This window comes from Leuciscus leuciscus, assembly GCF_965113295.1.
Source record: "Leuciscus leuciscus genome assembly, chromosome: 2".
NCBI lineage: Eukaryota > Metazoa > Chordata > Actinopteri > Cypriniformes > Leuciscidae > Leuciscus > Leuciscus leuciscus.
Window position 1 is genome coordinate 1,095,699 of NC_138726.1, and position 25,948 is coordinate 1,121,646.

Consider the following 25,948-nt stretch of genomic DNA (forward strand, 5'->3'; position numbering starts at 1 on the left):
AATATAATATACCGGTAACTCCCAAAGAGTTTGCCACAGTTATGGATGCTATTCCATCTGGCATACTCATGCTTATCATAAAGAACTCTCTCTCGCTGGGTTCATTATCTTCTCCTGAACCGGTCAACACTCCTGAGATAGAGATATGTTTCACTGAAAAAAAAAGGACGAAATTATAAAGTAAGAGTTCTATTCCTAGAGAACATTATTTCTGCGCCTCCTGCAATCTCATCTTGGAATGATCTTTTTGATAATGTAAATTGGAAGAATATATGGTCCGTACAATAAAGGTTTCTCCTTACAAACAAAGTAAAATAAATATCTTTTAAAAATAATTCATATTTACCCAGTCAAAAAATTTCTTACAAAAAAATTCGGATTGGATTTTGACACTAACTATGTTACTATGTTACTAGTTACTATGTTACTATGTTACTAGTTAATATGTTACTAGTTACTATGTTACTAGTTACTATGTTACTTGTTACTATGTTACTAGTTACTATGTTACTAGTTACTATGTTACTAGTTACTGTTACTATGTTACTAGTTACTATGTTACTAGTTACTAGTTACTATGTTACTAGTTACTATGTTACTAGTTACTATGTTACTTGTTACTATGTTACTAGTTACTATGTTACTAGTTACTATGTTACTAGTTACTGTTACTATGTTACTAGTTACTATGTTACTAGTTACTATGTTACTAGTTACTATGTTACTAGTTATTATGTTACTATGTTACTAGTTACTATGTTACTATGTTACTAGTTATTATGTTACTATGTTACTATGTTACTAGTTACTAGTTACTATGTTACTATGTTACTAGTTACTATGTTACTATGTTACTATGTTACTAGTTACTATGTTACTATGTTACTAGTTACTATGCAACTTTGGAAAGATGTTAGTTGGTTTATCTCAAGCAATATCTTGCAAAATTTCTCTATGAATTCCAAAACTGTTATTTTTTTAAGCGGATTCAAATGCCTGCTTTATACATTTAAACACAAATGTAAGTTTTCAAATTGTAAACCAATTTTTTTGGTATTCTTACAAGAGATAAAACATTATTTGATTACAATTTCTTCCTCCCTTAATCCACAAGCACTCGGAACATGTACGATTTGCAAGACCTACAAACTTTTTAAGCATAAAAAAAAAAAAATCTTTATAGTTCAAAATATAGAGCAGATATCGACTTTGTTTCTGGATTATTAATGTGAAAGCTATCTGTGAAAGTGATAGAATGTGTTGTGATGGAGTTGTTACTCATGAGGACGTTTTTCCTGGATTTTTATAAAGCTTTTGATTCAGAACATTATTCTATTTTGTAAATTTAAGAGTACCAAATAAAAATGTGCCAGTTCTGCTTACTTAAACTTAAACATTTTGAGGGAACTGATTGCCTTACATGTTTTGAGTTTTGCCAACTTACTCGTGTTTACAGTGAGAGTGTATCCAGCAGTTCTCAGAAGCTTCAGGCTTAGTCTTGATCTTTTCGAAATGTGAATTGATGTCCATCAAAGAGTGTAATTTGTCACAAATTTGTAATATTCAAATTAGAGATCAGGTGTCATATTTAGGTATTATTATAAGAAATAATATAACTTAAACTTTCTTGATTTACCACTTTAAACAACACCTTTACAATAAATTGGATAAATAACTTTATTAATAAGCCCGTGTCTGGAATCTGTTTTCCAAAGCAGTTTTTTTTTTTTTTTTTTTTTTAACTAGGGGTTTAAAACTCTTATTAACCTGTAATTATAACATAATGAAAATCCCTATCAAATTATCTCTTTTCCATATCGGCAAATGTTATTAGTTTGGTCCCTCATCTTTAAACACAATTCTACACCTCACTCTTATGATTTGGAGTAATAAGGACCTGCTGTATAAACATAAATCTCTTTTCTTTGATTGTTGGTTTAAAAATGGAATTATTTTTTGTATCTCAACTTTTCAATCAAAATGGTTCAATTTGTAATTATTCGTGAGTTCTCGGTAAAGCGTGAATTCCTGTTACTCACTGAAAAAAACAATAAGTCAAAATTACTTAATTTCTCTATTTTTAAGTAAACTTCACATATGGAATTAAGTAAACTCTACTTAACTAGTGAAAGTATCAAGTAAGTAATTTCAACTTGGCTTGAAAAAGGTTGAGTAATATCTATTTAGTTGAAGTTTCCTTTGCGATATATTTCACTCAAACAATAATTATTGAATATAATCACACTTTTATGCTTTACTTAGAAACATCTCAGAAATTAAACAATAGATATTGTGTAAGACAGCATATATTCATATCTGAGGTTATGTGTTGTGTGTGAACACAGAGACTTCAACACTTGTAGATAACACACAATGACGGTCACATTTGATGGATGTTTGAATGTGTAATTATGAGTAGAAAATAAACTCCAAATGTCACAAAATGGCAAGTTACTGATCTAACAACATTATCAGTGATAATTATCAGTTTCTGAGTGAGAAATCAGCCTCATTAATTATTCATGCCCCAGTGCATGATGGGAACACCAGTATCAGAAAAGGTGAGTAATTTTACTTAATTTTATAACGTTGATATTTACGCTTTAATTTCTACACGCTTGAATTGAATACTAATATAGAATTTACTTTTTTAATTTTATTTATTCTTGCCTGAACTAACTTTTTCATGTAAATTACATTGTTTTTTTTGTCTGTAGTATTTACTTCACCACAGAATCATTTTTATCAAAGAGTTTGCAGTTGTGGCTGATTATGATTATTAACTTTTATTAACTTCCGGGATATGAATCCTTGATATCAACAATGGCTTCTGAATGGCAGCCTATGGTGACACTTCACTAGTGAAAATACAATTACAGATGTCAAGAATTCAATTCTTGATATCTATAATGAGCATTTTAACTAGTATAAATCTAATTCCTGATATCAATAAATATAATTTGAACTAGTGAAAATTGAATTGTTGATATCAAGAATTCATATTCTGGAAATTAATAAAAGTTAAAACGGCTTGCCATAATGCCCTGGAGTTCTCGTGCTCTTTAGAGGGGTTTCTCATCTCTTTCTCAGACATACAGTATAATACCGTATAATTACAGCAGAAACAGACCAAATTACAAACTACAGTAACAAACAGTAAAGTACAGTGTGTAGTTTACAGTACTGATCCTGTGCACTGTAAATCGAAATACAGTAACTATGGCAACCATGCTGTAAAAATACAAGAAAATCATTTGACCCTTTTTTTACGATTTATTTTTACAATGAAGGGTTTAAGATCGTGATAATCCAGGAAATACCTGTAAAATAACAGTGTTTTTCAGTTTATTTAATTTAGGATGTTTTACTTTAATGTTACAGCTTTGTGGGGGGGCTGCCAGTCATTCGACCATTTTATCATTGAACTGTTTTGTTACTGTTTAATTACAGATTATATCTGTAATTTTACATACATTTTTATGTAATTTAAGAAAACAGCAAAAAATACTGTATGAAAAATACAATAAATTTTCTGTATAAAAAAAATGTGAATTACTGGAATTTGTCAGTAAAGTAACAATACCTAAAATAACAGCTGAATTTTTATTTTACAGATATTATTTGTAATTTTACAGTGTTTTGAGCACAATTTAACGTTAAAGAAAATGATCGTCAAAAAATCACAGTTATTTTCTGTAAAATTAGGATTTTTTTTTTACAGTGAAAACGAACAACCTTTTCCCCCGAGACAGCAGATGTTCTCCCAGAAGATGATATTAATACTCTGTTCTTTAGAGAAACCTGAAATACTTCAGTTATTCAGTGACATTTGTGATTTGATCATGTTATGTGAATCCTAACTTTTCATTTACATTTAGAAATGTAATTTTTGGTTTTCATGAATGTATATTTATTTTATAACCTTATTTTTCTGTTCGCTAAATTTCACAAATGTAACTTTTCTAAATGCAATCCTCTTTTTTCAAGATTTAGACTTGAAATGAACATGTATTTTGAATCTGTAGAGTTCTGAACACTTATAAGCTGTAAGAGTGGCTGTTCAACACCTCATCTGGACTGAACTCTGCAATATTGTTGTATTATAACAATGACAATATTTGTTGTTAATGTTTTTGTAATTTTTTTTTGATGTTTTCTTCTACAAGCATTTAAAAAAAAAAAAAAGTTTGCAAAACGCACTAGATCTCCATGTGAAGCTATTAAACTATTTATATGATGATCTCATACCTGTTCTTTTTCTGTTTGTATTATTTTTTTCTTTCTCTTTACTTTTATATTTATTTTATATATTGCACTGTTTATTTTCCTATTTGTTGTAGTCTATTTGTTCAATATTATTATACTATAATAAATAAATAAATAAAACATACGGTTGAATAAAGATTAATAAAAAAGACCAGAAGAATGGACATTAATAAGCATAACTCTAACATGTTCAAAACAATGCATTGTGTAATTTAATAAATTATATATATATATATAAAAAATTTTTTTAAATGAATAATAATAATAATAGAATTGTTGATAAAGCGTGCCTGACCTGACCTGGGCTGTTGAGGCTAGAAACTAAGAAATTAAGGATAATTTATTAAATTACAGTAACTATGCATTGTTTTAAACATGTTATTAAGAGTTATGCTTATTAATGTCCGTTTTTCTGCCCCTAGCCTTTACAGGAATATTACACTTGAGAAACACTTTAAGGTTACAATTTCTTTTCGATAAACTTTATTACCTTTTCGAAATAATGTGATTTGATGAGATTTCACTTTCATTTTTATTAGTTCCATTTGTTTGCGAGTTGACTCAGAGACACGCCCACATTAGGGAAATTCATGAATATAATTCATATATCACCTGTCACTCAATATACAATAAAAATAAATAAATATATTTTTCAATATGTACTTTATGATCAGAAAAACTAAAGAGTAAGAAGAAGCCGTGGTTTTCAGTGACAATCTCTGAAATCACTATAAACAACGGGTTAACGGGACTTTTTTTTTTTTATAAAAAGTTTTCATGAATTAATAATCACACAGGCAGAGGTCACGTGAGTGTTTTACAGCGGCTCAACCAATCATGATCAAGGAGCGGAATTATTATTATTTTTAAACAGAAAATCCCTTTTAGTTCCTTTACTGTATGAAGTTATGAACGGTTGAAAACTGATTTTATAAATAAATAAATCGTTGATTGTTATTGTTATTTCTCCACGGCAGCGTGACAGAGATTATGTCCATCGGTCACGTGGTTCTCCCTCTGTGTCCGAGCATTTCCGTGTTTACATGCCCGGATCCCTCATGGCTTTCATCACGAAGAAGGATCGCGTTAAAGAAAGGTACTGTCACACTTCACCTGGCGTGTTGATTCCCTCAGCGTGTTTTCCCTCAGGTCCGCGCAGTTTAACTCTCTGACTTCTGGCCTGTTGTGTCACTCGAGCTCGCGGGTCATTCGCCTCATAAACAGGCCAGTAAACGGGCTAAACACGCAGCATTTATGATCCTAGCATATTTATGCGTTTCTTGAGGTGAATACTTCATTTAGACCTTTATTAACACTCTCCTAGCATTTATATGTAGAGAGAGAGAGAGAGAGGGGTGTCCAGTTTATTTGTTTATTTCTTATATAGCAGTAAAGTTAAGACTCGCTTTAGTTTAGATGTTAGCTGAGCAGAAGAAGTCTTTGTTTTAATCTTGATTTAGTGGTGGACTCTCAATTTTTTTAGAGAATAGCAGTTTTGAAAAATATGAACGTCAACTGTTGAAGTCTGTCGATGTCACATGACCTCTGTCTCATTAATTATTCATTTGTTTACTTTTCTTCAGGCAAGTGCCTATAATTGCTTTCATTAAAGTCACCATGAAATCAAAATGGACCTTTTTTTTTATGTTGCAGTGTTTATTGTTAAATAATTTATAAAGTGCTCATCACTATTTAAAACAAAAGGCGTTACGAGATTCCTTGTGGAACTCGTAATTATAGCTTGTAAACTGGTAATTTTTTTAATCATAGCATTAAAAACTTTGATTTGAAGCATAAAAATTGAATGGAATTCTTCCGGCGAATTTTAATTCTCTCTCCAGGATAGTCTGGAGAAGAGCCCATTCAAACTCATTTCTGTGCCGCCGAAATCGCGGCACCAATCAGAAACGTTTGGGGAGGGATTTACATGATGACGACAGCGCAGTGACTCTGAAGGAGATTTCATTACAAAGATGGATGCCGCCGTGGAACATCACTCGTTCGAATCATAGACAGTATATAAACGAATCAGTTATCGCGTCTGTTTTGAGCGATTTAAACTTACCGTTTTCGTTAAAACCGGAGCAAAGAACAACACTCAAAGCATACGTCATCTCCTTCATCGATCTGATTGGTTTTATGACTATCCAATTGCGGCCAGAGGAATTTGAGCTACGTCGGTTGGTGACGCCCCTTTGGAAATGATTTGTCTACATAGCTTCGCCAGACCCTATACTCAGTTTCAACTGAGAAGGGTCTGGTTTTAACCAGGCTATAAAAATTGTGAAAATCGGACAAAAATGCAAAGGCACAAGACTGTAAACTTAACGGCTTATATATATATATATATATATATATATATATATGAAGAGTTCAGATGCAAAAGCCTCTAAGTGCCATCTGAAAATTTCTTCTAAAATGGTCATTTTTATCAAGCTTGTATATTTAAGTTCAGTAATTTCACTTAAATGACAATTAATAGATAATTTTCATTGCCATTTAAGTTAAATTACTGAACTTAAATATACAAGCTTGATAAAAATGACAATTTTAGAAGAAATTTTCAGATGGCACTTAGAGGCTTTTGCATCTGAACTCTTCATATATATATATATATACGCACATATTGAAGTATTTTGAGAGTGCAAGGCTAAGGTCTCGATTGGGTCATTCAGGAGTGGGCGGAGCTAAAGAGCTCTTACTGCTGTTTCCGACTCTGATTGGTGGAACTTTCTCTACAGCATTATGGGTAATGTAGTTTTTCATCATGAAAATCCTCCGTTAAACACATTTATTTACAAAAAATAAGTTGAAATAATGTGGCCTTGGAGATTCCCTATGGAGAAAATGATTGGAGTTTTTACCAGAAAAGAAAGACTGTGTATTTGTACTGTATGTGTAATTAATATTCATTTAGTTTGTAAGGTTCCCAACCTCTTTGTTTCCTCTCTTGCCTCGTCCAGCTTCAAACGCTTGTCATGTTCTCATGTTTCTGTGCAGATTCTCGCTGTTGTTGCTGGATCTGGAGGAACATTATTTTGAACAACACACTGCTTATAATCTGACCAACAGCAGTCCAGAGGCGAACAGGTGAGATACTGATGACTGAACTCAATCATTTATAAGTGAAATGCATGAGGTTTTCAGAATACGACACTGAAAGAGTCTCCAAAAGAGTCAGTTCCTCGATGGCACTTGTTGTGTCAGACTCGTTTCTTGATTGATTTACTGTTCTTCAGGAATCAAATGTCCTGGCGATTTGGGACTTCACTTGTTTCATTACTGGATGAATCAGCATTTTTGAACGAATCTCTTGAATCAATGATTCACTCATAAAGACTTCACTCGTTTCATTACAGGATGAATCTGCATTTTTGAACGAATCTCTTGAATGAATGATTCAATGACTCACTCATAAAGACTTCACTTGTTTCATTACTGGATGAATCAGTGTTTTTGAACAAATCTCTTGAATGAATGATTCAATGACTCACTCATAAAGACTTCACTCGTTTCATTACTGGATGAATCAGCATTTTTGAACGAATCTCTTGAATGAATGATTCAATGACTCACTCATAAAGACTTCACTTGTTTCATTACTGGATGAATCAGCATTTTTGAACAAATCTCTTGAATGAATGATTCAATGACTCACTCATAAAGACTTCACTTGTTTCATTACTTGATGAATCAGCGTTTTTGAACGAATCTCTTGAATGAATGATTCAATGACTCACTCATAAAGACTTCACTTGTTTCATTACTGGATGAATCAGCGTTTTTTGAGCGAATCTCTTGAATGAATGATTCAATGACAAACACATGACAGTCGCTTGTCTCCACCTACTGGTGTAACGATGTAATTGATACAATCTTTATTTTAAACGTCAAGTTACTTTCAAAAAGTGATTTACTTTTTATTTTGATCGCTACCGTAGACATCAGTAATTTAAAGGTAATTTATGTAAGAATCAGTAATTAAAATGACGTTGTCCTCCAGGAATCGAATGTGCCGCTGGATATTGACACACGTTTGTACTTACACTATTACGTTCCTCGGGTCACTAGTGACCATATACACTTTTTTACAAAAAAATAATTCGAAAACAAACATTCTTTTAATTTTTTTAATTGTTTAGAATAGATGTGTTGCGTTTATATTCTGGGTTCGTTTGCCTCCCTATACTATGCATCATCAATAATGAGTAAACTGAATTTGGTCTTTTAATATCACTGTCTTACTACATTAATACTAGTACAAACCTGGTAAAAGTGACTGGAGGTCAATGGAGGAAAGCCTTTTCTGCGTCCGAAATCGCGTACGATATATCCATATCGGTATCGGCCGATATATGATCATTTATAATGTTATCGGCTTGATAAGAAAATTTGGCTGATATATTAAAGCCGATAAATAATGTATTATGTCCTTCAGCTGAGATGCTTCAGATGCGACTGTTCAACATGATGGTTTTGAGGTGCTTGAAATATGATTGGAATCACTTCAAAAAAGGAAAATACTGTAAGGTGCAAGTCATATCGGCTACATAACATTATAACGAGAGCATTATAATTGTGTGTTTGGGACGTGGGTTTTAATGGTGAGACTTGTTTTTATAATCAGGATTTAGATTTATCGGCCAATATATATCGGTTATCGGCTTTCAGATATAAAGAATTATCGGTTATCGGTATCGGTCAAAATGTTAATATCGGTGCATCTCTAGTACGTTTCATTTGAAACTTACTTTGTGACTGTTAAAAAAGTATGTTCTGTATAGTATAAATGTGTGTAGTATGAATGTGTGTAGTATGAATGTGTGTAGTATAAATGTGTGTAGTATAAATGTGTGTAGTATAAATGTGTGTAGTATGAGTGTAAACGCATGTTTTTGTGTTTTCTCCTACTATTGAAACTAGCGGATGCTAGCGGTCTTCTATGATATTCAACAAGCTAATCTCTTTAGTTAATGTCTTTTAAATCTCTGTTTGTTTCAACACACAGACGAACCAGCGGCTCATTAAAAATCTGCTCTAAATCTGTGATCTTTGAAGCTGATGATGCGAAGGAGCCTATTTTAAAGGTATAATATTCATATTATTATCACGCTTGCTTTCATTCTCTACAATAATAAAACATCTCTCCTGCAGATTCCCCTGAAAGACTGCGAAGGAATCGCGGCGCTGGAGGAGTCGGCTCACAACCCGTTTATAGAGTAACACTGAGAATTACTCAAATCAATCATTTCTTTTGTTGTTGTGAGTTTTGCAGACTTTCATCGTTCCTTTTCTTTCTTTTTTGATGTGCGTTTGCAGAAGTAAACCTGCCTGTATTCTTATAGAAACCAAGCAGGTGAGTGTGTCTCAGTTTCACTTCACTGTTTAATATCTGCAAAAGTTTCAATATTTAACCTTTTTTTTGTCAGATTTATCTAATTAAAGAAGGAAATGTGGTCGCTCCATATAAATACGAAAGGGTGAGTTCATTTGTTTTTGTCTGAGAAAGATGTAAAGTTTGTTTTCAGTTTTGGCTCATTTCATTCACTGTGGGGAATATAATTTTTATATGGATGTATTGTTTGATGAATTGTTGCACGTTAGGGAGAAAGAAAGGTCACGTTCCAGTTGGAGGCGCCCGGGAAAACGGAGGATGTTGTTCAGATGTTGTTACAGGTTTGCCTTTTTCTTTCTCTTGAGATTTGTGAATTTTCTCTGGGACTTTCATCTTAACTCTCACTTTAATTCCCGCTCTTTTTTTTTTACATTGCCTTTTTTTTTTATCACATATTTAAAAAATCATCATAAATTAGGTATCATTCGAAAGCCTACGAACTCAAAATTATTTTGAAATTGGAGTTGCGTTACCATTGGAAACGGTTCTCTAAATTATTTTATCAGGCTCCTCCCCTAGTGGGCGTCGCCAGGTTTCATATTACAACATTTATTTAAACTACTTTATAATCAAAACCCTTTTCTAATCTTGACAAAACACATGTCGTCGAAAAGGTCTGAGTCTCAAGGTTCCATATTATTCGACTATTTATTCATAGAAGTGATATGTGGACAGAAATTGGTTAATTTGTAACAGGAAAATGCATAAAACAAAATTAATTGGAATGCGTGTCACCCGGTGGACATGTTTGGTAAAGCGTCTAAACAAAATCTCGTAGAAACTTCAATTTTTGTGATATCAACTTCAAATTTGGAGCACAGCTTGGTTAGACATATGGCTTTGATTTTATAGAAACTTTAGAGTAAAAATTATTGAGTAAAATATATATTTTATATAAAATAAAACATGTATTTTTCCACTCAGAGTGTCGTCTTTAAAACAAGACTTAGGTCTAATTCCAAAGCATTCTTGAATTACATCCATTTTATTTTGTATAGTGGTTTTCATGTCTGTTCTCATACAGTAAAGTTAATAACTCTGCTGTTTCTACAGTTGCACAGAGCGTCGTGTCTGGATAAACTGGGTGATCAGACGGCCATGGTCAGTACAATCAAATACAATACCATATGTAATTATTTGCTTCCTTTTTTGAGGATCTGTGTGTGATCTGTGTGTGTGTGTGTGACCTGTGTGTGATCTGATCTGTGTGTTTCTGATGAAGATTGCAGCTATATTGCAGTCCCGGTTGGCAAGAACGTGTTTTGATAAGAACAGGTACGAATATTCATTCCTCCAGTTGTTGATGATCTCAGAGTAGAAATAGCAGTGAATGTATTTCCCAAATCAACAGGTCACATCAGTGTTGTTTTTGGCAGCCCTTTTAGTCTTAGTCTTAGTCTTAGTCTTTTGGACGAAAATGCTTTTTAGTTTTAGTCACATTTTAGTCACTTATAAACTTGATAGTTTTAGTCAAGTTTTAGTCGACGAAAACGCAAAAAGGTTTTAGTCAAGTTTTAGTCAATTTTAGTAAAAAAAAAAAAAAAGTAACTTAGTCTTTAAAAAATTAATTTAGGTTAAAAAGTATTGGACATGGGCTTAGGTTTGACAGGTTGTAGCAAGTGTTGCAATTCATAACATTTTTTTTTTTTTAAATAACCCCTTAATGATGACTTCTGGTGAATATTGTGGAAACTAATTGATACATTTAGATAAATATATTTCATACCTTATAGCATATTATAATACAACTTATTAGGCCTATATATTTATAGAATAGCAAAGTAGGCCTAATATACAAGACTGAACCACATAGATGTGAAATATAAAGGCTATCATGATCATTATGCCAACAATGAACCATGGATTTGTTTAGTTTATAATACGTTTTATTTTTAACTTAAACAAATACAACATATAACATTCAAAACTCACCGGCTTAGACTGCATCTGAAGAAAAATAAACACAACAGTTTTCTGTAGCCTTGTGTGCGAACTTATTCAATAGAATTATTAGATTATCTCCTGATGCGTGCTGCTTAATATCACACACTCCGCCGTGACAAACAGAAAAAACGCGACGGCATATGGTACAATTGGCCTTGTATTCATTGTCCCTCACGCATTCCAGCTACGGGTAGTCATTTTACCATTCAATTTTACATTTCTGTGCTCTTTTCTTTCTCGCCAGCGGCTGGATGCTCGGAGCGAGGTAGTCATTTTTACATTTCCCGCTGTTGTCACTTGTCGTCATCGTTGCTACGATACGTGACTCACAATGCGAAACGACCAATTAAAAGGGCATTCTCTGATGATGTTCCAAGATGTTAAAAACGCTACGCTGATCATAGACAAACAGGGGGAGAAATTAGTATCTACCGCACCGTCGGGTTTTTTTTCTCGGTTGGCAACCCTAATTGAACCTCAGACTTATAATCATTTTCGTTCCGTCTCGTCTCGTCAACGAAAACTCGAAAACGTCTCGTCATATTTTAGTCACCTTAGAGCCATTTTTAGCTAGTCATCGTCGCGTTATCGTCATAAAAAAAAGGTGCGTCAACGAAATAATTTCGTTATCGTCATCGTTGACGAAAACAACACTGGGTCACAGTATTCAGATTGTTTGCAGTTGTGAATATAATGCTTGTAGAGATGCACCGATATGAAAATTTTGGGCAATACCGATAACCGATAATTCTTTATATCTGAAAGCCGATAACCGATATATTGGCCGATAAATCTAAATCCAAATGTTTATATAATTTTTGAGAGCCTGATTACAAAAACAAAAGACTCATCATTCGAAATCCACGTCCCAAACACACAATTATGATGATCTCGTTATAATGTTATGCAGCCGATATGACAGACTTGCAGACGTTGAACTGTGTTTTCCTTTTTTGAAGTGATTTCAGTCATATTTCAAGCACCTCAGAGCCGTCATGTTGAACAGTCGCATCTGAAGCGTCTCAGCTGAAGGACATAATACATTATTTATCGGCTTTAATATATCGGACACATTCTCTTATCGGGCCGATATCGATAACATTAAAAATGAACAGTTATTTACCGATATGTTGGCCGATATATTGTGCTCCTTAAATGCATGCGTTCTCTTTCTTTGGCGTGCAGTTTTCAGGACGTGAGTGAAGTCCCGCACATGGAGTGTGTGGCGGAAGCTGTTTCTCCTTTGGTGACGAACGCAGGTCACGTTTGCATCACCGATCGCAATCTTTACTTCCAGCCTCTGAACGGCTATCCGGTGAGCTCCCTCGCTGTCTGTGCGATGTGAATGTCAGTTTGCTGTTGTGTGTTCATGTCCTTCATTACGCTGTGTGTGTGTAAGTAAGTGTGTGTGTGTGTGTGTGTGTGTGTGTGTGTGTGTGTGTGTGTGTGTGTGTGTGTGTGTGTGTGTGTAAGTGTGTCTTCTCAGGTGACTGATGCACAAACACAGTTTTATAACCTATTATAACCTAATTTTCCTTTCATGCACATCAAGAAAATTAGATGTTATTTAAGAACAATTGTTTCAAACATGAATGCACGTTAAAAAGTGAATGTTATTTCATGTCAATAAAACATGTGATGCTCGATTTGGTTTAGTTGTGCTTATTGCGCCCTCTTGTGGGTATAGGAGACAATACAGCACTTTATTCCTCTGACATCAAGCATTGCCTTTAGAATTCGACTGTAATTAAAATGTTGCTAATATTTAATAAAGTTGAATGTTTTCAGCCGTGCTGACAGTTCGTTCTCACGTGTGCTTGTGTGTTTGTGAAGGATTCAGTGGTTCAGATCGAGTTACACAGTGTGAGACGCATCTACAAACGCAGACACGGACTGAGGCCTTTGGTGAGGGATACTCTTCATTCTTTAATTCGTCTTTAGTTTTGTGTCTGTTATTTACTGTGTGTGTGTGTGTGTGTGTGTGTGTGTGTGTTCAGGGCCTTGAGGTGTTTTGCACAGAGGATGATTTGCGCTCTGATATATACCTGAAGTTCTACAGCACTAAAGAGAGGGACGAGGTTTACTTCCACATTGCAACTGTTCTCGGTAGGCTTTATTTGCACGAGTGTGTTTGTCAAGGGCTGTTTCACATGCACTGTATTTCTGTAAATAGCTTTTAGCACTGTTGTAATGTCGTATCACATTAGGACAAGTTGTTTTAACCCCTTAAAACAGTTGCCACCCCCCTTTTTGAGAATAGACGCTATCCAAATGCTTTGGAAAATAGACATAAGTTCGGTCTTGTTTTAAAGAAGACACAGATTATGCAACACTTCATACAATGAAATTCTGAAAAAGTGCTGTACTAAATATTTATTATTTTATATAAAATATATTTTTACTTTTAAAGTTACTATAAAATCAAAGCCATGGATCTAACCAAGTCATGTTCCCTATTTTGAAGTTGAAATTGAAGTTCCTATGAGATTTTGTTTAGGCGCTGTACCAAACATATCCACCGGGTGACACACATTCCATTGAAATTTGTTTTGATGCATTTTCCTGTAACAAATTAATACATTTCTGTCCAAATATCACTTCTGTCACCAAATATGGAACCTTGAGACTCAGACCTTTCCGACGACATGTGTTTTGTCAAGATTAGAAAAGGTTTTGATTATAAAGTAGTTTAAATAAATGTTGTAATATGAAACTTGGCGACGCCCACTAGGGGAGGAGCCTGATAAAATAATTTGCAGTACCGTTTCCATGGTAACACAAAGTCCAATTTCAAAACTGTTTCCACAGGATGAATTTTGAGTTCGTAAACCTTCGAATGATACCTAGTTTATGATTATTCAATAAAAAAAGCATCAGTTAAGGGTTTTTTACATGATATATTTTGACCTTTTTCCATTTTGGCTGTTTCATGAATTTTGTGTTTGTATTGCATCTTCAATTTGGCTGAAAAGCCATCAAATAGCCTATAACTCAAGGGTCTGGTTTCACAAACATTTGTTTCTATGCCACTTACTTTTGAAAATGAACCTAAACTGAGAAATATACCCAGTAACTGTGTTTTGGTGAAACTTTCTCTGCAAGCGTGTCAAAAAAGAAGCCAATCAGATTTCGCTCTCCTTCTGACGTATGAAGAGGATCTTATTATAATATTAGCGGCTCTTAATCTGCACGTTTACACACACCAGCCGACATTTGGTTTCGCAAGCGACAACAGAGACCAGTTCTAACGCAATGATAGAAGATCCAGCAAAGCCTGAAACTGTTCTGTGGTTGAGCACAGACGAGCACTGAACACTATTGACCAGAACATGTCACCGCTGTCTTATAAACACCTCAGGAACTGTGGACACTTGTGGAGAAGTTAAACATGATGATGATATGATCAATGTAACTCCACAACAACTACAGAAATGTCTCCACTGACATTCAGAAGCTCTTCCTGAGTCTCTCCGTAAGGCTGCACTCGCTACTGGTTATTCTGGGATTCTGGATGAGTGAGATTGGCCTGTTTTGTTATTGCCGGAGTTTCTGAAGCGTGTAAAGACTCCACCCTCTTCTGAACGGAGGCGGAGCTAAAGCTCATTTGCATTTAAAGGGACACACACAAAAAAGGGCAAATTTGACAAGCTATAATAAATGTTATAATACATGATCTGGTATTTTGAGCTGACATTTCTGGGGACGCCTGAGATTTACATTACATCTGGTGAAAAGGGGCATAATATGTCACCTTTAAATAAAATGTTACTGCTAATTACGATATTGCATCCAAGTTTAACTGAATGTGTGTGTGTGTGTGTGTGTCAGAGAACCACGTAGCGGAGCACACGGCGGAGAGCTTCATGCTGCAGTGGCAGAGAGGACACATCTCCAACTACCAGTACCTGCTCCACCTCAACAACCTGGCGGACCGCAGCGTGAACGACCTCTCCCAGTATCCAGTGTTCCCCTGGACCATCAGTGACTACAGCAGCTCTCAGCTGGGTCAGTGTCACACACACACACACACACACACACACACACTAGGGGTGACCCCGAATAGTCGAAGATTCGATGCTTCGATTGGAGGAGCCTGATTCGACTACCGATCTCACGGTCGAATCTTCGCAGAGGTGTTATGAAACGAGGATCATGCCACTTTGGCTATATGAGGGCGCTCAATGTCTGATTTCACATAGAACTAGCGGTTTTCGGTCAATACGTTAATATTCAGCCTATTATGATAATGCTGTATATAAAAATGTGCAAAGAAAGAAGCTTTTAATTAATATTTTTTAAGAAAATCTAAAGTGTGGATGTACACCATCAGAAAGGATATTCTCCAAGGCTGGATTTAGCATCAGGAAAACCATGATCGCACTTCTGCCGGCCAACGTTAACATGTTTCACGCATAGACTGGATTTCACGTTAGAATGTATTTTATCCGCGCGCACAAAGACTCCAACGGACAGACAGAGTGAAAGACTTTCAGGATTTGTTCTCTCGATCAGGTACAAGTGATTTCAAAACTTTTCAGCCGTTTCTAATTTGATTTTTGGATGCTGTGAACATTTTTAGCTAAAAAGACTGCCTCTCCAGTTTAGCATTTATTGTTGTTTCTGCAGTTAAAAAGACAAAGTTGAAAATTCTGGCTACTATCGTTATTTTAATAATTTCTTTATTTTAATTTTATTTATTAATCTGTCAGGGTTATCTGATCTAACTATTTGTGGCTTGTGTTTTGAATATATGTTCCCCTGCACTTTAGGCATTTTGCACACATTTGCTCCTCATCCTGTGACTTGATTCTGATTTATTTCGTTTTGTATTTTTATTTATTAGAAAGGTATATTCTGTTCATATTTAATTTAGTAAATTAATTGTTTATTATTTCGGTGTATCGATGTTGTGCTGTACTTAGAGCCTGCTCACACAGGTAATTTAGCCGATTTAATTTGATTTGCATGTGAAATGCAAATCTGCCGTGTGGCCTTTCTGGAGTTATTTGTGTTATTTCTTAGTTTTATTGATCCAAAATGTTTTTATACATTTTCTTCTATATCTTTGTGTGATTTTCTGTTCATCGCGGCTTTGAAATGTTAAAGCCCCGCCCCCATACACATGATTCGACTATTAGTCGACTATAGGCAAGACTAGGGCTGTCCCCGACTATGGATTTTCATAGTCGAATCAGAATCGTCATGTCTTGCCTATAGTCGACTAATAGTCGAATCATGTGTATGGGGGCGGGGCTTTAACATTTCAAAGCCGCGATGAACAGAAAATCACACAAAGATATAGAAGAAAATGTATAAAAACATTTTGGATCAATAAAACTAAGAAATAACACAAATAACTCCAGAAAGGCCACACTGCAGATTTGCATTTCACATGCAAATCAAATTAAATCGGCTAAATTACCTGTGTGAGCAGGCTCTAAGTACAGCACAACATCGATACACCGAAATAATAAACAATTAATTTACTAAATTAAATATGAACAGAATATACCTTTCTAATAAATAAAAATACAAAACGAAATAAATCAGAATCAAGTCACAGGATGAGGAGCAAATGTGTGCAAAATGCCTAAAGTGCAGGGGAACATATATTCAAAACACAAGCCACAAATAGTTAGATCAGATAACCCTGACAGATTAATAAATAAAATTAAAATAAAGAAATTATTAAAATAACGATAGTAGCCAGAATTTTCAACTTTGTCTTTTTAACTGCAGAAACAACAATAAATGCTAAACTGGAGAGGCAGTCTTTAGCTAAACATGTTCACAGCATCCAAAAATCAAATTAGAAACGGCTGAAAAGTTTTGAAATCACTTGTACCTGATCGAGAGAACAAATCCTGAAAGTCTTTCACTCTGTCTGTCCGTTGGAGTCTTTTCAAATTGTGCGCGCGGATAAAATACATTCTAACGTGAAATCCAGTCTATGCGTGAAACATGTTAACGTTGGCCGGCAGAAGTGCGATAATGGTTTTCCTGATGCTAAATCCAGCGTGGGAGAATATCCTTTCTGATGGTGTACATCCACACTTTAGATTTTCTTATCCCAGACATTGTTAAAGATTTAAATCCTTGCCGCGAAGACGCTCCTCTGTCGGTCACGGATTGAAAGTGAAACTTAAATCTGTCACGGTGTGTTTGGATTTATTCACGCACGTTAAAAAATATTTATTAAAAGCTTCTTTCTTTGCACATTTTTATATACAGCATTATCATAATAGGCTGAATATTAACGTATTGACATAAAAGCTAGTTCTATGTGAAATTGAGCGCCCTCATATAGCCAAAGTGGCATGATCCTCGTTTCATAACACATCTGCGAAGATTCGACCATGAGATCGGTAGTCGAATCAGGCTCCTCCTATCGAAGCATCGAATCTTCGACTATTCGGGGTCACCCCTAGGCAAGACATGACGATTCTGATTCGACTATGAAAATCCATAGTCGGGGACACCCCTAACACACACACACACACACACACACACACACACACACACACACACACACACACACACACACACACACACACACACACACACACACACACACACACACACACACACTCACTCACTCACTCACTCACTCACTCACTCACTCACTCACTCACTCACTCACTCACTCACTCACTCACTCACTCACTCACTCACTCACTCACTCACTCACTCACTCACTCACTCACTCACTCACTCACTCACTCACTCACTCACTCACTCACTCACTCACTCACTCACTCACTCACTCACTCACTCACTCACGCGCACTTACACATGCGCACTCTCACACTCACTCACTCACTCACTCACTCACTCACTCACTCACTCACTCACACACACACACTCACTCACTCACTCACTCACTCACTCACTCACTCACTCACTCACTCACTCACTCACGCGCGCGCACACATAGGCTACTGTACACACTTACTCACTCACTCACTCACTCACCTACTCACACACTCACTCACTCACTCACTCACTCGCGCGCGCACTCATAGGCTACTGTACACACTTACTCACTCACTCACTCACTAACCTACTCACACACTCACTCACTCACTCACTCACTCACTCGCGCGCGCACACACACACACTCACTCACTCACTCACTCACGCGCGCGCACACATAGGCTACTGTACACACTTACACATGCGCACTCTCACACTCACTCACTCACTCACTCACTCACTCACTCACTCACTCACACACACACACACTCACTCACTCACTCACTCACTCACTCACTCACTCACTCACTCACTCACGCGCGCGCACACATAGGCTACTGTACACACTTACACATGCGCACTCTCACACTCACTCACTCACTCACTCACTCACTCACTCACTCACTCACTCACTCACTCACACACACACACACACACTCACTCACTCACTCACTCACTCACTCACACACACACACACTCACTCACTCACGCGCGCGCACACATAGGCTACTGTACACACTTACACATGCTCACTCACTCACTCACTCACTCACTCACTCACTCGCGCGCGCACACATAGGCTACTGTACACACTTACACATACTCACTCACTCACTCACTCACTCACTCACTCACTCACTCACTCACTCACTCACTCACACACACACGCACACACACACACGCACACACACACACGCACACACTCTCACTCACACACACACACACTCACACACACACACACACACTCTAATACTGAAAGATATGTTTATTTCAGATTTGCTGAATCCTGCTTCATTTCGAGATCTCAGTAAACCAATAGGAGCTTTGAACACCGAGAGACTTGAGAGATTACTGGTGAGAAACCCTCACAGATGCACCTTATCATCACATAACAAGAGTACATGTGTGTGATGTGTGTGTGTGTGTGTGTGTGTGTGATGTGTGTGTGTGCTACAGGTACGCTACAGAGACATGCCTGATCCTCGTTTCATGTACGGCAGTCATTATTCATCACCTGGATATGTGCTTTTCTACCTCGTCAGAGTTGGTAAGTGTGTGTGTTTGTCTCTGTGTCTCAGGCAAGAGTGTGTGTTTGTAGCCTTGTGAAAGCAAGAAGAAAAGGCTAAATTAACCATTTAAGTTCCTGTTGCGGAGCCGAAGTTAGTTTGACGGCGCGTGTGTGTCTCCTGCAGCTCCAGAACACATGCTCTGCCTGCAGAACGGCCGCTTCGATCACGCAGACCGAATGTTCAACAGGTATTAGCAAACACCCGCTCACACACACACAGTTCAGCAAAACATTTCTTTACAAAAAGAAAACATTACAATGATGTGCACTTTTGAGTGCAGTGTTGCTGAGACGTGGAAGAACTGTTTAGAGGGCGGCACTGATTTCAAAGAGGTGAGTGTGTTACGAACGCAGCGCTCTGCAATACCGATGTTTATATTGCAATACTTTTTTAAAGTCCCCCTGTGGTTAAAATCCAGCTTTTAATGTTGTTTAAATGTCTATGTGGTGTTTTTAACAGGATCCGTACAGGGTGCCTGAAGTGCTTGAAGTGCTTGAATTGCTTGAATTACATTTAAGTCTTGGAAAACCCTTGAATTATTGTGCTTGAATTATTGAAAGACAATATATGTGAAATTATGGTTTATTGATAAAACAACCTTTTCACGCAAAATTATCACTGCAGTGCGTCTAATACAGATATAGAGCCATTTCACATGGCTATGAAAGTGATATTGCTCATATAAATATCCAAATATATGAGACCGCTTTCCTTCTTCAGGTCAATCATATATTCATGAGAACAAAACATTTAATAAGGAAAGCGATATCTTTGTCCTAGTCTCCTTTCAGTGGTTAAAGTTACCGCAGTCATTGCATCCGCTGCACCTTTATTTGTACCATTTTGTTTTATTAGTTTTTTATTTATCTTTTTTTTTTTATTTGAAAGATAATCAAGATATCGTTTGATAAGTGAGATCTCTGATTTTAGTCCTTGAAAACCAAAAAAGTAGTGTTCGAAAAGTCCTTGAAAGTCCTGTAATTTTATTTTACAGTATCTGTACGAACATAGCCGCGGGAACATATTTTATCAGCGGGGTGCTGGGGGGCGGGGCTTAATGGGCTGGGCTTGATATTGCGGGGCGGAGCTATGGTAGAGTTTTTAAAAATAAAATCCTAATATTAAACAGCCCAAACAAAAAGATGAACATACAAATGAATGAGTACAGAGTTATGTGAGAACGTTGAGATGCTGGTCCTCAACCAGTGTCACGTGTCACATTCATTTCTTTTAGAGTCATAAAACCCTATTCGACAACATATAAAAACGAAATAATCTTTAGAGTAATTTTATAAAGGTTGAAGGTGTTCTTTAAAAACAGGTTGAAAAACAAAAAGTTATTTAAAAGTCATGTCATCTTAAATTCCAATGTAGTCAGGGGGTGCTTCAGCACACTCAGCACCCCTAGTTCCCGAGGCCATGTGTACGAACCCTGTTTCTAATCTGCTTTAAGACAAAGCATGTGTAAGTTCATAAGTCGACAGCATTGCTGAGTATTTCCTCCTTAAAACTGCAGTGAACCAAAGACAGTCTCAAAAACACACTTTGAAATCGCTGGTGTTTCTGACGTCACAAACTACCTTGTAACCAATCAGATCAACGTGTGATCGTCAACCAGTGGATCTCTGAGCTGAGTGAGTGGAGGCGGGGCTCATTTGCATATTCATAGAACCGCGTATACTAAATGAGGCAAGAGTGTCGAGTTACATTCAAGATATTTTAAGGCATTTTTCAAGTAAAAAAACGTTTAAAGGGGTCATATAATGCCATTTTTGTACAAGCTAATATGATTCTTTAGGGTCTAAATTAAAAGTTTGTAATATACTTTAATAAAAAATTCTCATTAGTATTGTAAGAAAACACAAATTTTACCTGGTCAAACACAGCTCTGTTTTCAGCATGCCGTTTAAGTGCATGTGTCTTTAAATGATAATGAGCTCTGCTGACCCCGCCCCTCTGCTCTGTGCGGACACCGTTTGTTATAACCATAACACAATAACCATAACGTGTTGTTCATTATAAACGTGGGATTATGAATTATATTGAGTGTAAACCTTAGCCGCATTCATCGTGAAGCGTGCAAGCGATTTGCAAAGATTAATATAAATATTAATATAAAGGTTAATAAAACGTTACACTCACTTCTTCGTCTGGAGATGCAGCAGGAACACGGATAGTTGGTACCGATCCTTTTATCAGGAGCAGCTTCTTAGCAAAACCAGCTTTACTGACCCTCGAGCAGTCTGGTGTGAAATGATTCGTGCAAACATGAAAGCATTGATGTTGATCGTGGGGAATATTCCCTTCGAAAACAAACTCAGCCACTGCGTCTTGAGCGGTTCGGATTTAGGAACATCAAAATGATGCTGTGTTCCTTATTTGAATTTATTTATTTAAATGGGACAGTGCATATTCATGAACGTACAATCAAAGTTGAACGTAAATACGCCGGATTTAGCACAATGCTAATTTCCATCCGTAGTCCCAAACATAGACAAATACAAACCAAAAAATCATACAAACAATATACATAAACAAATATACATATAAAGCTAAAAAAAAAAAAACATTAATAGTTCCTATACATTATTGTACTTATTATAATATTTATTTAAAGTGCATGGATGCCTTTACATAGACATCCCAAAGTGCTTATTATAAATATATAAAAAATACATTACACCCAAGAGCAGAACACCACACTCGCTTAGAGACGCCATTCTGCTCCAGCGTATCAACAATGGCAGACTATGATTGACAGCTTGCTCACGAGCGAGGGCGGGTCTGTGTTGAAAAGCTGCTGTCAATCAACAATCGTGGGAGGGGCGTCCGACCGTGTGACATCACACGGTCGAACGGCTTGATTTGAGAGAGGGGAAAACATATAAGAAGATTAAAAAAAAAACACTGGATGAATTTTTATCATTTTATGATGGTTGTGTACAGGCACTGCCAACACACATTCCAGTACAATCAACTTGTAAAAGTGCCATTATATGACCCCTTTAAATATGTAATTTTGGTGATCAAATGTGAGTTTTAAGGGATAAAATGATTGACTACAGGGGGACTTTAGTAGTTCTGTGTGCTAAGGTCCTTACTGTGTTTAATTTTCAGTCTTGCAATAGTATATTTGATGTGTGTGTGTGTGTGTGTGTGTGTGTGTGTGTGTGTGTGTGTGTACAGCTGATTCCTGAGTTCTATGGAAGTGACAGCAGTTTTCTGAAGAATCTGCTAGGTTTGGATCTGGGCCGGAGGCAGGGAGGAGGAAGAGTGGAAGGTGTTGATCTTCCTCCGTGGGCATCAGGTGCACATGCGTTCTTCTGTCCCTCATGACTACATGATGTTCGATCCTTTTGATATCGTGATTCGAAAACGAAAATAACCACGTTAAATTATGTTAGCAACATGTTAAATCATGCTAGCAACGTGTTTAAACATGCTTCTAACATGCAGATTTATGTTAAGACATGTTAGCAACATGTTAAATTGTGTTAGCAATATGTTAAATCATGCTATCGATGTGCTCATTCATGTTAGCAACATGCTAAAACATGTTCGCAACATGTCAGCAATTGGTAAGACATGTTAGCAACATGTTAAATCATACTAGCAACATGCTAAGTAATGCTAGCAATGTGTTAAATTGTTATATTATGCTAGCAATCTGATAAAACACTATCGACATGCTTAATCATGGTAGCAATGTGTTTAAACAATGCAAGTACATGCTAATTCGTGTCAGAAACATGTTAAAACATGTTAGCATTTGATAAAACATGTTAGTAACATGTTAATTAATGCTAACAGTGTGTAAAAACATGCTACAAACATGTTAGCAAAATGCTAAATAATGTTAAGATGTGCTAACAACATGATAAAACTTGCTAGTAACATTATTAAACATGCTAGGAAGCTTATTAACGTTCAAACAAGGCTTTGTCAAGCCAACATAAAAGTTTGTCCCGACAAATACTTTAATGTTAATGGTTATAGTTTAATGTTAAACAAGCTACAGTTAGTCCAAAATGCCGCCGCTAGAGTTCTTACTAGATCAAGAAAATATGATCATATAACACCGATTTTATCATCACTGCATTGGTTACCTATAAAGTTCTGTATTAATTACAAGGTATTGCTACTGACTTATAAAGCCCTAAACGGCTTAGCTCCAGTCTATTTAACGGATCTTCTATCGCCCTATAATCCATCGCGCTCTTTAAGATCACTAAATTCAAGGCTTTTGGTCATACCTAGGATATCCAGAACCACCAAAGGAGGGAGAGCATTTTCACATTTGGCTCCAAAACTCTGGAATAGTCTTCCTGATACTGTTCGTTGCTCAGACTCGCTCTCCCAGTTTAAAACTAGATTAAAGTCGCATCTCTTCAGCCAGGCATTCATATAATCCTACAGTTCAAACTACAATCCGGCCTCTAGCTCATAAATGCCAGAGGAGAACTGGCCCCCGACTGAGCCTGGGTTCTCCCAAGGTTTTTTTTCTCCATTAGGTCACCTGATGGAGTTTTAGGACACCATTAGGTCACTTGATGAAGTTTTTCGGCTCCTTGCCACTGTTGCCTTTGGCTTGCTCAGTTGGGGATATTTTGGGGATATTTAATTTAATTTTATCAATCAATAAATTCCTCTTGAAACAAACTTTGTTGTATTATTTTAATTTAATACTGTGAAGCTGCTTTGATACAATCTGTATTGTGAAAAGCGCTATACAAATAAACTTGACTTGACTTGACTTGACTTATAACTTTAGCTTTATTTCTCTCTAACACTTTACAACATGTTGTTTGTTTCACATGTGCATAAGCAGATCCGGACGACTTCCTGCAGAAACAGCGTCTGGCTCTGGAGAGTCAGTGTGTGTCTGAACACCTGCACGAGTGGATCGATCTGATCTTTGGGTATAAGCAGAAGGGCAGCGAGGCCGTGGCCAGCCACAACGGTAAAATAACACAGATATTATACAATATGAAGGATTAGTATGTTATTCATATTATCTTATGTCTGCTATATTACAGTGTTCCATCCATTAACGTATGAGGGAGGAGTGGACTGCGATAGGTAACGTCAGTAAATTAAAATCTCTCTCTCATTAACCCTTGTGCGACCTTATGGACATTTTAGTCTTTTTCAGTGTTTTGTTGTTGTGTTAATGCCAACCGCATATATTTTGGCACAGGTGTGTGTTTTTATTGGAATTTTACTATTTCCTTTTGCACTAGATATACACAAAATAGTTCCACTCAGGACCTTAAGGACAAAAATGTCCCCATTGAAGACCTTTGTTTCAAGGGTTTTTTCTTCTGGGGCTTTTATTCTGTTGGCAAGACTTCAATTATGCAGCTCTAATTGTGTGTGTGTGTGTGTGTGTGTGTTGGTATGGATGTCAGAGTGTGGTTTGAATGTGTGAAATTGTGTGTGTGTGTGTGTGTGTGTGTGCTTGTAATATTTGAGAGAGGTAAACTCTAAATCCCAAATCCAACCACTCTTTGCACCAGTGGAGTTTTGCTGCACCTTAAGGCCCGTACACACTGGGACGAATTTCGCGCGCGATATTCGCCGACGTTTAACGCCTCGTGACTAAACAAAGGGCGCCAATGTGAGTGTGCACACCGACGCGAAAAACGCCACGCGTAAAAGCGTAATTTTTTTTTAAACGCCTCGGGTTCGTTTTTTTGGTTTGACGCGCCGCGTCAAAAACTATCCGACCAATGAGATTGGAGCTTTTGCTCACGTGTCTGGAGCTTCTGAAGTTACAGTAAAACACAACTTGGGGGCGCTCAAACACAAAACGGTCTTGCCGAGCACACATACGTAACAGCGAAGAAGATATACGCCAAGTAGCGTCTACACTGCCCATAGACAGACACTGCCGGGAAGAAATGACGAGGAAGATGCAAGGCAAGATGAATGTAGAGCTGCTGGTGTCGGAATAAAGAACTATATGACAAACGCGATAGCGACTACAAAAATCTTGATAAAAGAGAACTGTTATGGAGTGGTATTGCAGAGTATGGAGTGGTATTGCAGAGTATAGACTGTTATGGAGTGGTATTGTATTTCTGTTTTACATTAAGCGCCATCTAATGTCAGGGAATGAATTTGCATGTTCACTCGGCTCATCGTCAGCGAAAATCGCTTGGGTGTGAAAACAAAAAACGCGTTGAAAAACGCTGGCGAATAACGTGCGCCGATATTCGTCCCGGTGTGTACGGGCCTTTATGGGGAAAAGTGGTACTGCGCCCAAACGACATCTCACTGAAAGCTCATTTTTTGAGATATC

At 36.6% G+C, this 25,948-nt stretch overlaps 2 protein-coding genes across 3 annotated transcripts in view; one reads left to right on the top strand and one right to left on the bottom strand.

Moving 5' to 3' along the window:
* The window catches only part of LOC309488793 (uncharacterized protein), a gene marked incomplete at its 3' end in the record, with an annotated part of 264,286 nt that overhangs the window by 90,076 nt on the left and 148,262 nt on the right, over positions 1-25,948 (bottom strand). The gene's annotated exons all lie outside the window — the stretch shown is intronic.
* The window catches only part of nsmaf (neutral sphingomyelinase (N-SMase) activation associated factor), a 32,070-nt gene continuing 11,355 nt past the window's right edge, over positions 5,234-25,948 (top strand). The window contains exons 1-20 of one of the 2 annotated variants that reach the window (XM_082160912.1): positions 5,234-5,362; positions 7,267-7,356; positions 9,275-9,353; positions 9,421-9,485; positions 9,586-9,622; positions 9,696-9,746; positions 9,871-9,942; positions 10,715-10,762; positions 10,884-10,936; positions 12,791-12,920; positions 13,439-13,510; positions 13,603-13,711; positions 15,434-15,610; positions 19,353-19,432; positions 19,535-19,625; positions 19,771-19,834; positions 19,928-19,979; positions 22,834-22,954; positions 24,473-24,607; positions 24,684-24,726. In XM_082160912.1, the coding sequence (XP_082017038.1) occupies positions 5,310-5,362; positions 7,267-7,356; positions 9,275-9,353; positions 9,421-9,485; positions 9,586-9,622; positions 9,696-9,746; positions 9,871-9,942; positions 10,715-10,762; positions 10,884-10,936; positions 12,791-12,920; positions 13,439-13,510; positions 13,603-13,711; positions 15,434-15,610; positions 19,353-19,432; positions 19,535-19,625; positions 19,771-19,834; positions 19,928-19,979; positions 22,834-22,954; positions 24,473-24,607; positions 24,684-24,726 (1,622 nt within the window). In that variant the 5' untranslated portion in view covers positions 5,234-5,309. The remainder of the gene's footprint in view (positions 5,363-7,266; positions 7,357-9,274; positions 9,354-9,420; positions 9,486-9,585; positions 9,623-9,695; positions 9,747-9,870; positions 9,943-10,714; positions 10,763-10,883; positions 10,937-12,790; positions 12,921-13,438; positions 13,511-13,602; positions 13,712-15,433; positions 15,611-19,352; positions 19,433-19,534; positions 19,626-19,770; positions 19,835-19,927; positions 19,980-22,833; positions 22,955-24,472; positions 24,608-24,683; positions 24,727-25,948) is intronic. The other variant, XM_082160913.1, reaches the window with a different exon arrangement.